The sequence below is a fragment of the Miniopterus schreibersii genome (genome assembly GCF_964146895.1).
Source record: "Miniopterus schreibersii genome assembly, chromosome: 11".
In the NCBI taxonomy this organism is placed as follows: Eukaryota; Metazoa; Chordata; class Mammalia; order Chiroptera; family Miniopteridae; genus Miniopterus; species Miniopterus schreibersii.
In genome coordinates this window covers 22,124,562-22,137,882 of record NC_138111.1, presented here as the reverse complement: position 1 = coordinate 22,137,882, position 13,321 = coordinate 22,124,562, and the positions used below count along the sequence as shown (strand labels likewise).

Here is a 13,321-nt window from a genome sequence, read left to right as displayed (position 1 = left end):
CGAATATGGGTTGGAAATAACGCACATAAAGCACATACCACACCTTCTGACATAAAATATCTGACATAAAATATCCAGAGTATTTATTCTAGATATGGTAGTAGTTTTTAAATATCATTCAAGTTTTTTCAATCAAGGCTGTCCCCAGGTCACTTTCTTGTCTTTTAGTATAATTTTCTCAAGTTGCAGACACAAAGTACTACATTATGATAAACTCATAGAGGGTACTCAAAACACATTTCAAATGAACAGGAATTAAATTGAGATGTACCTTAGAAGACTGTTTTTGAGGAATTCATATACTATAAATCTAGGCTCTCAGCACCACACATTCATCCATTGCCTGCCACAAGCATTGCCCAGTAAATTACACATGCAAATACAAGTAGTAAGAAGTTATGCTATCACAGAAAGGAGATAAAAAAAATCAGAAAGTGTGAAGAATGTACTAATTTTCATTAGAGATATAAATGTAAATCATATTCGAAGATGCTACTATCGCTAAATGCAATGATGAAACTACTCATTTTGGTAGATTGCATGTAATGGCGATTATTCATGTTAGCACTCCCCAGTGGGATTCAAACACTTAAAATGAGTTCTATTTTGCAACAAGTAATGAAGTCTCAGTTATCTTAGATTTTAAAACAGTTTTCTGCTTCTTTAGAGAAGTAGGGATCCAAATCATTAAAATATACAGATTAATCAATGGATAATTACCGAGGTACTATAAGGAAAGGGTGACTGCAATTGTGTTTCTGATGAGCAATCTACTTTTAGATTTGTTAAGAAACACACACAACCCCCCTCTCCCCCACTTGCTGGATAAAGTGATTAGTAATAAATAGGTTAATTTCATTTGGTAATTTAGTGATTGGGGAAGTAAAGTTATAGAAAGAGGAGCCCTTCATTATTTTAAGAATATCAGGGTTTGCCCTAGCCAGTTTGGCTCAGTGGTTAGAGTGTCCGCCCTTGGACTGAAGGACCCTGGGTTCGATTGTGGGCAAGGGCACGTACTTCGGTTGCAGGCTTGATCCCCAGCCCCTGTCAGGCGTGCGCAGGGGGCAACCAGTCGATGTGTCTCTCTCACATCAATGTTTCTCTCTCTCTCTCTCTCCCCCTTCCAGTCTCTCAGAAAAACAATGAAAAAAATATCATAGGGTGAAGATTAAAAAAACAAAAAAAGAATATTGGGGCTTAATGATAATAGATTTTTAACTGGATGAACCCTTGAAAGACTACCAGTGAATAAATATATACTTAAATTATCTCAGAAAAGAAGGCATCTGAAACGTAGATGATCATACTAGCCAATGTCACCCCAATAAATTTAATAAATAAGTAAGAAAGGAAGGGACTAGAAGTCATCAGAAATCTTTCAGAGATTACATAACCCCCTCATTCCAGTAAAACAATTCCTGCTTATCAGTGATAATCCCATCAAGATGGTCATGGCTGAAGGACAGTGCTCAGCGGTCTCAGGCATTCATTTGTCACAGAAAGGCAAATCAATCAGGATCGAAATGTCTCCAATTTCCCCAGCCCACAGTGCTCATTTCCCTATGCAACTGGCACCGGGAAACTAGGCCTCAGAGAATCTCTAGTTATGACAGATTATTTCTGTCTCTTTTATTTTCAGTTTTATGGTGAGGGTAAATTAAAATGATCTCATTGATAGCTTTTATAGTCGCACTTCACGCTCTTCATCGTAATGACACTATGAGGCAAAGTTTCAATGCTCACTATAGTTAATCAAAAGATTAAAAGACTGAAATCTTTTTGTTTATATCAAACTCTACCATGTTCATTTTGATCTTGCTCGTGTCTTTTCTTGGATGAGCAAGGAAAAGAAAAATCAGCAATAATTTTATTGGCAAGATGAACCAATACACACACCAGGCCCCGTTCTTAGCACTAGAGTTACAGAGGTGACAGACACATGCGTTGGCAAACAGCTCCGAGCCTAGGCCACTATGAAGGCAGTGGAGAGCCATTTGGGAAATTTTATCTGGGGAAGGACATGATCCTCAGATTTGATATTGGAAAGACTTTTTCCCCCTAGCTGTATAGGAAATGGCTGGAAGGAGCAGGGGGCTGAGCAGTTTCAGAAGTGAGGAATGACACTCCTTCCCCTCTTCCTCTCTGCTCTTCTCACAGGGGCTTAAGGCAACAAGGGCTACAATAGCAGAAATGGAAAGAAGATGGCATAATCCAAGATATATAGTTTCAAAAAGAAAAGCAGTGGTTTTAAGAGGTCCAAATGCACAGGGTAGTGTCATAATTGGCAAGTTTTACTAAAGTAGTAAGTTACCCCACTGCAAATTAACTAATGAGCTTCATTCTGTGGAGCAGAGTGGTATCTTGGGAGGTTTACTGATAAAAAAAAGATGTATACCTGAACTATAGTTTAGCATAGGTGTTGTTTTGTCTAAGAGCTGAAATAAAATTTGCACTTTGCAAACTATGTAAAAAATGTTTTTGAGACAGCTGTGTTCTAGAAGCCAAGTACAAAAGTTGTTTCAAAGAGGGGCAGGGATCAACTGTGTCGTATGTGTCTAACCCATCAAATACCATGAGGGCTGAGAACTGACCATGGCCTTTAGAAATGTGTAGGCCATGAGCGGCTTCACTAGAGTAAGTTCAGCGAAGTGTTGGAGCCTAGTGCTTCGAGGGAGAATGCAGAGAGAGAAAGTAGGGGCTTTCTTTAGAGGGTCGTGCTGATGGGAATGATCCAGTTAAAATAGGAAAACTGTTGAACTAGGAGAGAAGAGAAAGAATTCCTGGGATGATGCCCTTGAGGGAAAAAGGGATTGTGCCCTAAGATGCAAGTGGGGGTGATGCTCTGTGTGGGTACAGAGAAGGCAGAGAGAATATGGGGCCCAGAGGCAATCAGATGGGTGCACATGAACAGGTGGGTTTGTGGAAGTTCTGTTCTGATTGCTTTACCTCAATTTTGGGCAATTAGAACATAAATTCTAGATCTCATTATACTCTCCCCAGATAATTCATTTGAGAGAAGTTTTACTGTATTAACTTCAAAGTAGGACCAAAGGTACTCTTAAAGTATAGAAAACAAAGAGCTTCCATAAGAAATGTTTTAGATCAATATCAACTGAAATGTTTAGTGTTTTGTTTTCCCATTGGGTATGCAGGAGTCAATTGTAAGACTATCTGGACCTCCTGGCACTTTTTAAAAATTGTAATTCTTTAATCACCGTTTTCGATCTTTTCTATTAAGTTTTCCATTTCTCTGAGTCAATTTTGGCAAATGATACTTATCTAAGAATTAGTTGCTATAGAACTACATATATCACTTATACTAATTTAAGGATTTCTCAAATAATTGTTTTTTGTTTTAATCCCTTCTTTCTAGGTCTCTTCCCACTTCTCTCTTCTAGTGTTGTGTGTTTTTTTTTTAAAAAATGAAGACATATTTGTGTTCAGATATTCTTTAATAATAAAACATGAACTGCAGTGTTTCCCTTCATTTATCTGATTAATTACATTATCAGGCACTATTTTTACTTTTAAAAACTTGCTAAAATTTACTAGTCACTACATTTACTCAAATTAAATTTTACTAAAGTTTACTGATATCTGAACATCTATGGATATGTTCCCAACTCTAAATTTGCTAAAATTTATTAAAGTTAAATAAAAATATCTGACTACAAATGTCATGTTCTTAAAGATTTTAACTCTTTGCGGTCGTATTAAATTTGGACATGGGTGTCATACTGGTCGGAATTAATTTCCATGGAAAGAGCAGTGATACATAACATGCAATGTCAGGGCAATGTTTTGGTTCATGACAAGGTCGCTTAGACACTTAAGAGCTTTCAGAGAAATTATGAACTGATACATGAATGAATAGAGTTAAGATTCGTACAGTTCCTTGCTGAGGTGGCTGAGAGCAGACATACGACCGCAAAGGGTTAAGACCTATTGCTTCCTGATTTTTCTTCTGTTTTATTCAGTAAGTAAAGTTTTACTAATATTGTGTTTTTATATTTGTATCTTTTCTTGCTTTTGAACAAGTTCTATAATAATTCCATTGTTTACAGTGCTCATTTTGGAGACATCTGAATCCACCTTTGTGCTTTTAAATTTATTAGCATTTTCATGTGTCTTCTTCCATGCCCAGCTGTTTACAGGCCGTATATTTATTTCTACTTTAATCTTTTTTTACTCACCAACTTGTCTCTGTATATCTGCTTCTCTCATTTGTTTTTTATTTCTTATTAAATTGCCCTCCTATCTTTGCTCTTTTCCCATATTTTTGCCTTCCATTAATCACATCTGAACACGAGAATATCTATTCTGCCCTGTAATGCCTTAAAATTTATCTTTCCCGTTGGAAACTTTCTTTGTATCATTAAAAAAATCGGTATTCTCATTCTCTTATATCCTATAAAATGAGCTGATTTCCTTTTCCCATGAACATCTCATCATTTTTAATATTTTCCCCTGAAGAATGAGAGATTTGTTTATCTTCCATAATGCTCTATAAAATTTTTTTGGCCTGTGAGAACTTAATTGTGTTGCCTTTGCCTGATTAGAAATCTTTGGCTATGTGTTGTCAGTGACATTCTCCCCAACTCCCCTCCCATCAGCACCACATAACTCTTGTCAGGTCTACTTGCTCCTAGGCACTGACTCTAAATATGTATTTCTTGGTAACGTTTCATTTAGCTCCAGATCTATTTTTTCTACTGTAGTAGAAAAGCTCAATAAAGCCCTTTCTGTATAAAACTAAGGAATTTTCCCAAAGTTTCCCATTCTTCCTTTTCTGGGAAGACAGAAGGAGAGTTGGGAAGAGATCAGTAGGTGCTCAGAAATCCTACCTTTTCTTCTCATGATTCATACCTACAATCATGTAACAAATCTTCCAATCAAAACCTCATATCCTCCACAGTTCTACACTATTGCATTTGCCACAAGCTCACACTTATGTCATTGCTTTCTGTTCTTTATCATTGAGGAGCCCCAACTATCCTCTTTGGATAATCTCATCTCTTTCAGGAAACTTACACCCAATTATGATCTTTCACAACCTCCATAGACCTCCACTTGTCTGCATTATTAGCTATTTATATTTTGTTTGTATTTTAATCTGTGATTTTTCTTAGTTCCTCAAGACTTTTCCCCAATCCCTCTTACTCCCTGAATTATTCTCATTTTGTGTCTCTTCCTTAGGCTGGAGATTATTTCCCCTTCCTCCAATACTCTCACAGCTTCTGGCATGTGGGTTAATAGATGGTCATCTCATTACTCCTTTAATGTTCTTTCTCATATTTTATTTTTCTGACTTTTATTTTCTCCTCTCTTCCCCTCCCTCCTACTCTTCCCTTTGGTGGACTTTGTACAAAGGAAATACCAATATTCCGTCCTGTCAGGAAGAGAGTTTTGTCTTAAATCAGCTACTGAACATCTCTAAGTTAAGCATTCTTTGTTGTTGCCACTCTAGGCCCCCTCCCACTACCCTCCAAGATCCATGTATTTATTTCCCTTCATTTTTAAAAATGTCTTTTTTGCCATCTTTCCTTTTTTTACGGCCCTGGAGAACCTTTGTCTATTTGTATGACAAGCTGTTACTAGCTCAGTTTTTACTCTGCAGCATCTTTCACTGAAGCAGACCCCGTGGCATCTGCCTCCCTCCTAGGATAACGTAAATGTGCTCTCTCAGCCACAGAGCTCACCGATGGTCCAGCTCTGTCCGAGGCCATCGCTTTGATTTTGTTTTCCATACATGGGGCAGCTCTCCAAATTAAACGTGAACTGTAGATGATTTCTTGAGCTAAGTGTAAAATGACTCAACTGTCTCCTTGAATCCTGCTAATATCCTTGTGTGTAAGTATTTGGTAGCTGATTAAATCCATCTTTGACTTTTTAGACTATTAGATGCTCCAAGGCATGGATTTTGAGATTGTCCACGTTCTGAGAACAGCCCCTTCCACAGAGTTGCTGTTCGGGATGAACAGACCCTCCCTTTCCCACTGCTGTGCCTCCTGACACTGCAGGCTGTTGAGCTGAAAGGGACGGTCATCTAAGCACCCATCTCACTGAGTCATCTTTGGATCTTAGACAACACACAGCACCTGGCCAGACTAAGTGCTCGGGAATGCATGTGGGGAAGATGCAATTAAACACGCCTCTGTACAAATCAGACATGCAGCTCTTAAAGAGGCCTCTTCATCACTTTGCCTCTGTCAGCCTGCAAGTATTTGTATTTGCAATTCATAGATTGTTCCAAGCATTAAAATTCCAATTCATTTCCCCCTAAATAATGAATAGATAGTATTGATAATAGAATTTAGTTCATTGGGAAATCTCTCTGATAAAGAATTGAATAGGAATTAGAAATTGCTAAATTTCAGTCTTCAGAGCAAAGGGCCCCATATATTATGATCATTGATTGCTTGATCCTTTAAAGCAACTTACAAAGCTCATCTTTTAAAATAGATTTTTATGGGCTAATGGACAACAGTAATTTAATAACATATTAAATGTACACATGTACATATATATGAATCATTTGGATCTACGTTTTGCCAATATCTGCAAAATTCAGTTACTTGCAAGTGAAACGAAGGGGTAGGAGAGCTCCTGTTTTGCTTGACTTTTTTCCCCAAGAGGAGAAAAATACTAATCTATGTGATTGGGTCAGAGTTTAATATAAATTTTGGGCTGTGTCACTGTTGGTGTGTGTGAGGGGGTCACTATGTCTAGAAATCAGACACATGGATACCACGTTCTCTCTCTCCTGCTTTCATGTCGCACAACAGGCAAGCTGGCATTTGTTTTCTGTTATCTGCCACATGGTGGTTAGATCTGTTCCATGCGCTTAGGTTGGTTTCCTTTCCCAAGGTATGAACCTTGACTCTTCCACACAATTATGGGCTGTGCCCACCCCTTGGACAGCTCGCTCCTGGCTGCTCTGTGGAATACTCCAACTTAATTCATTCTAGCTCTCTGGATTTGGCCCCAGCACTAGTCCAGGTGCTGATATCTCTTCCCTTAGCATAACCCTGGCAACGGGACATTATGCAATATTTACCAGCCAAGTGTCCATCTGAGGGTTACAGGGTCTGCAGAGCGAAATGAGCCAAGAGATAGATCTGAAGTTCAGAGCAGAGCTGCAGTATTGCCCTCTGTATCTTCATACCTCTTTCCGACACATTTCCAAGTTTTATAGTAGATGCGTACAACGTAAAAAAGTCAACAGAGAACACAATGACCTCTCAGGCAAATAAAAGCTTGGAAGCTCTCATAATTTGGAAACATTCCAGTTTAATACCTGCTGGATGCTAGATTAAGCAAATTGCTGTAGTCACCAAAATAGGGTCCTGAGGAAATACACATTCTCCATTGCTGCTCACTTGAGGCCCCCATGAATTAGAGAAAATTTCAGACTCAGCTCTTGACATGACTTAAGTGACAGAGAAGGAAGGGGGAATTCAAAGGATTTAAGCCAAATTAGCCCAATGACAGGAATTCCTATTGAAATATCTGGAAACACAGACCTTAAGGGCTGGTCCCTAAGATACATAATACCAACACATGTGTTTTTGAGAGATACTGACTCCTTGGCAGCCCTAGCAGAGAAGCTAATGTAGAAGTAACAGCTGGACAAAGCAGGTCATCCCACAGCAATGGGTTCTCCTTGGGGATCCAGGGAACCAGCGCTACCAGCACTCAGTCCCTGGCTCCCATGTTCAGTGAAACTGCATTTCTTTTCAGTGCCTGATGAACATATAGGCTAACTAGTTTGGCTTGATAGAGGGCCTTAGGACAAGAATGCCTATACATGGGTACTCCTGCCTCCTGATGTATATAGCTTTTGGCTGAAATGATATAAATTAATGAGATCCCAATTAAGGAAAGTTTATATTAATTCTGAAAGAGCCTGGAACTTGGATTTAGATTAACTGATTTAAATCTCCCCTTTGACCGTACTCGCTGAATGACCTTAGGCATACCACTTAACTTTTCAAAGTAGGAATCCTTATAGTTCAGGAAATTAGAGTTTCACAGAGATTAGAAAACTCTGCCAGGGTCATGATGCCAGCAAATTATTGTAAAGGCGGTTGGAAATACCCCAAGTTAGAATCATATCACACAGCCTCACGTTCTTCTGGAACTCTTCCAATATCCAGGAATGAAATGGGGACCATCATCAAGTTACACCTTGGGATTTTTGAATGGATATTTGTTTCGGTTCTTTTTTTCTGAAGCTTCCTAGGGCCTGGCACATAATAGGTTCTGAATTTATATGCAGAATCAATAAACAAAGCAACATTTACTGTTAATGAAAGGCCAGTGAATCTTGGTGCTGCTTGACCATGTAAGCATAAAAATGAACATAGCTTGGAGGGGAAAGGCTCTAGTATGTTGGACTATTTTTCAAGGACAACTGAAGAGGGGGCCTAACAATGCCAGCTAATGCCAAAGGATAATCACTGTAGAATGGGTGCTGTCCCAATGAAGGATACTAACCAGGCAGCTAAGTCAAAGAAAACGGATAAAAAATATAGGTAATAGGGGGAGCATAGCCTCTCCTGGTTGGAGAATAGAAAAAGAGGGTTGTAAGCTTCCTGAGAGCAGAGCCTCTGTCTTCTGTTTTTTGTGTCTACTGCATTAGCCAAGGGCCTAGCCTAATATTTGTAACTGTCAACAAATGTTTGTGAATGAATAAATGAATTAACCACTGACTACTTGATGCAGAACTGAACTGTAGAAGCTGTTGAAAGAAGAAAGGCAAGATTCTATACCCTACTTAGAAGCTAGGATAACTATCAGGACTATGACTAATTAGCCAAAGGATTAAGGACTTCTTAGGCCAAGGGGAATAAGGTGTCTATCACTGTGGACACTCTTGGAATTCTTACAGGATAAATGCCTTGGACCGGGCTGTGAGTAACCCAGGAATAATAGATTCATTAGCACCCAAGGCCTTCAGATAAACATGAGCAAATCCTGACCCTAGGATCAGCAGGTGAGTCCCCAAACTCCCATTCATTTTCACCGGAGGCTGGTGTTTAGAATGCAGTAAAGGAGTAAACGTGGGCAAGCTTAAAACCAATTTTCAGAAATAAAAAATTTTATATCCTAATAGATTTTAAAAATGACTTGCAGGGCTTTTATGCTGTATTACCGTATTTGATTAATTTGTTACAGGATTATGATTTTATAATATGTCATGGCTAATGTTCTGCCTTTCAAGTGATATCCAGTATGCATATAAAATGCAAGCTCCTTAGCTTGGCGTGAAAACCCTGGGTGGCATGCTATCAAATTAACTGCTTTTCCAGAATCACGTCAAGTGCTCTTCCTGTGCAATGCATGCTCCGTCTGTACTCAGTTTCTCTTTCTGGTCTTGGTGAATTTCCACTGCCTGTGAATTTGCTCCACACCAGAAAACTCCTATTCACTCATCGAGATCCAGTTCCCGCGTTTCCCCCTCATCTCCCAGTCTCAGGGAAGAGCTCATTACTTCCTCTCTGTGTACGGGAAACACCTCTGTCCTAAGAAGCCCACGGGCCTTTGTTTTGTGAACACTGCTTACTGTCCAACCTCCCGCACCAGGCTGTCAGCTCAAATGCAGCAGGCAAGGCTTCCTTTGGTGTACCTCACCCAGATTCAACATAATCAGACACTGGCTGCACAAAACACCCACACACACGTGTTTATGAAGCCAACGCCGAATCACACATCGGATGTCATCGCTCCCAAGGGCTACCGTTGAATGAAACGGTCCCGGCTCCAGGGAGCTGTGACGACACCTGCTCTGGCTGCGGAGACCCAGGGAGAACAAAACCCTCCAGAGCTGCAGCCACGTCGCTGTATCCGCCACCAGAAGCCATTGTCCTGGTCTGGTCGGGAAGGCGAGGCTGGAAAAGCCATGCTTTGGGCGATTTCATTAACATGTAAAACTGTGAGAAATGGAAGCCTGCGTGGCTCTGCCCCCGCCACCCGGGGCTCATTAGCCCGGTGACCGTCAGTATCGCAGCGAGGAAGTGGGGTCAGCGGCACAAAATTCAGGAACGGTTAAGAAAACTACGGTGTGCAGATGCGACCGTGGGCTGGGAATAACGAGCTTTAGAAAAGGCCGCATTGCACAACAGAAAAGAGTGACGAAAACCCCACAGATGCTTGACAGCGCAGGGCAGCTTCTCGGTTATTCGTTATGAAGACTGTCCAGGGTCTTGCCCACCTCCCTTGGCCCGCTCCTGATCCTGAACACCGTGACACTTGCCCCTTGATGGTGTCCTCAGGGAATTTAGGGAGTCCCGGGCACATTTCCTGAAGTTCTTGGAGTTCAGTCTCACACTCATCCAAGGAGGTAAAGATACTGTCACTGAGCCTTACACATTATGAATGGCTGCCTGGCTCCAAACCCCACAATCTTCTTTGACAGCTTTTATAGTTTGTGGAATAAACATGTGGAAAGAGCCACAAGAATAAAGATTATTCATTAACCTGACACTTCATTAAAAAAAAAAAAAGGTACAGAAGAAAACTAGATGGTATCTAGGTAAGTTAAAAAAACTATGTTTTTAATTTAGACAAAATTTTATTTATCTCTCCACCATTTGTTTTTCTTCTACAGATACATTTGATGTAGGATGTAAATATAATAAAACATTTCCTTTCCTTCTTTCTATATCAATTTCAATAAATGCCTATTAAGTGGCCACTATATGCTAGGCATTAAACTAAGCTGAATAATAATATTTCCACTTAATAAAATTTATATTTTGGCTCACAAGTCAGACACTGGCAAATACTGATGATCTGTACGTAATTTCATGTACAAAGTGTCATGGGATCCTTGTGGAAGGGGGCACATAACTTAATATAAATTAAACTTGAGGAGCCAGAAAGATCAGTATGATCTTGATAAAATGAACCTGTAAGATGTATATTATAACCATGTCAACAAATATATTTCCCTGTAGTTTTTTAAACATTTTTAGGATCCAAACAGAATCATTTTTCTTGCGGTTTCCATTTTACATGAGACAGAAAGATGCTAAATAACATAATGTATTTTCACCAGTGGTTTTTCGCTGCCTGCTGTTTATGATTGTCCTCTCAAAATAATGACTATTCTGAATTATAAATTAAAACTTTGCTTATATTTTTGTTATGAAGGAGAATGTTTCTTATCCTAGATAAAATCCTGAGCCTCAATTATGTGCTAGTTCAAAAACAGTAGATTAAATCTAAACAGCAGCTATAAAATAAAAATATGCACAGAATTACATCTTGTGGAAATTCAAATACAATATGGAGAAAAAAAAAGGAAAGATAAGATTACAGTATAACATCTAATTTTATTATTAAAAGCTTCCTAATAAGTAAATTTTGAATTATTTTATTAACAACTTTCTTTAGGGAGTATATAGGCTGTGCTTAAACTATGCCATATAAGATGGCATTTAGCAACTTGCACATAGTAGGTGCTCAATCCACACATGCAAAATTAAATGTAAAATGCTTAGATTCTCCTGAACTTTCATCAAATAATCGTATCTTTCTAAAAGGTAAGACACTATGAGGTTACTTTGTGTTCCTCAATATCGTCAGATGTCCCCGTTCCAAGAGGATTGCCTGAAAAATGGGCCCTAGCCTAGAGCTAAGCCTTCACCTCTGAAAGAGCAGTAGTTCTCTGATTTGGCCTCTCTGACCATAGGTGATCTTTTCAGAAAAACTTCTAGGTTACTATGAAGTATCCTTTAAGAATATTTTCCTTTTGGGGGATCATGAAAACAATTTCTATAAAATGGGTTATTCTTTCATGTAAATGGGAATTTTCGTTTTAGTTTCTGAGCCAGACTAAGGAACTGGAAAGATACCAAAATTTTTAAAAAATCTACATATATATGTGTGTGTGTATATATGTATAATACTCTTGTAGGAACTCTTAATTCATTCTTTCTATGTATGTATGTATGTACCTACCTACGTATCTATCACAATGTCTCCATGGGTAGTAGGATTTATTGATTACGTAAATGAATATATAATATAGGAAACTAGGGCTCAGAAAAGTTAGGAAACTTGACCAAGTCACGCAAGTAGTAAGTGGCAGAGCCAAAATTCAAGTTCAATCTGGCTCCAGGGTCTATGCCTTTAACCACTACTCTATACTGTCTTAAGCACCAACGCCTGGGAGGAGAGAGAAAAGTCCATCTCCTGCATGACTAATGTTTCTCTCTCTATAGATTTAGAGAAATTTGTCCAAGTTTGTTGATATGGAAAAGTGTGAGCAGGGGTAGAAACATGTGTTGTGCACCTACTACAAGCTGAGCACAGTGTTAGGTACTTTTCATATATAATTTCATGGTATCTTTAACATAATATCAGGCTATTCAATATTACCCCAGTTTACTAATCAGAAAGCTGAGGCTCAGAGTTGCTGAATAACTAGCCAAGAACATACGGCTAGTGAGGGACTAAGCCAGGGCCTAAAAGCAGGGCTGAGAGTTCTCCACGATACACCACGTCCTAAACGCCTACAGATCAAATTCCAGACAACAGAGCATGAAACACCGGCCTCATGTAACCAGAAAGCCTCTCAGAAATATTATTCGAGTTTGAAGTTCCTCAGAGTCAAGACTTTTGCCAAGGGGACAGACGGGAACCTGACTCCCTCCCCCAGCCTGGGGAGAGGGGCGTACCCCAGGCCTCGCATCCTACCTTGACAGATATTGTCCCGAAGTGAGATTCGCAGTTTCCACATCCATGCAGTTCACTGTGCTGGGGATGAGAGCCAGTTCTGGCTGGATCATGGTGGCCGTGGCGACAGCTCTTGCGACCAATTCCATGGCATCTTGCACATAGTATTCAAAGACCGACGGTGTCGTTTTTCCGTGAGCAATGAGCCCTAAGGGAAGACCTTCCGTCCTCAGTTCCTCGACGTTCTGTGAGTCCCCCAGCACCCAACGAAGCTCGGGGGGCATCACCCCAAACTGGGTGGTAATCTCGAAAATCCGCCGGACGCTCTCCATGTCGCAGCCGAACATCACCATGGTGGGCGTGCTGTTCCTCACGCTCTCGAGCTGGGCCTGCAGGAAGCCGACGAGGGCCTCGGGGGAGGAGAGGTTGGCGGTGATGTTGACGACAGAGCCCAGGCGGAACCTGGCATTGTGCTGGGTGAGGCGGAGGAAGTCGGTGATGTTCCAGTCTTCCTGGCACAGCAACAAGCTAAAATTGTACCAGTTGTTCATGGTCAGGATTGAGACAGTGACATCAGCGTCAGAACTTAATGAATTTTCTAAACTCAGCTGTAGGTGAAGGGGACTCTGTATTTAAAGAT

At 40.0% G+C, this 13,321-nt stretch overlaps 1 protein-coding gene across 2 annotated transcripts in view; it reads right to left on the bottom strand.

Moving 5' to 3' along the window:
• Positions 1–13,321, bottom strand: part of GRIN3A (glutamate ionotropic receptor NMDA type subunit 3A) — a 125,924-nt gene that overhangs the window by 68,089 nt on the left and 44,514 nt on the right. For both annotated transcript variants that reach the window (XM_081151830.1, XM_081151831.1), the window contains exon 2: positions 12,703–13,307. In XM_081151830.1, the coding sequence (XP_081007956.1) occupies positions 12,703–13,307 (605 nt within the window). The remainder of the gene's footprint in view (positions 1–12,702; positions 13,308–13,321) is intronic.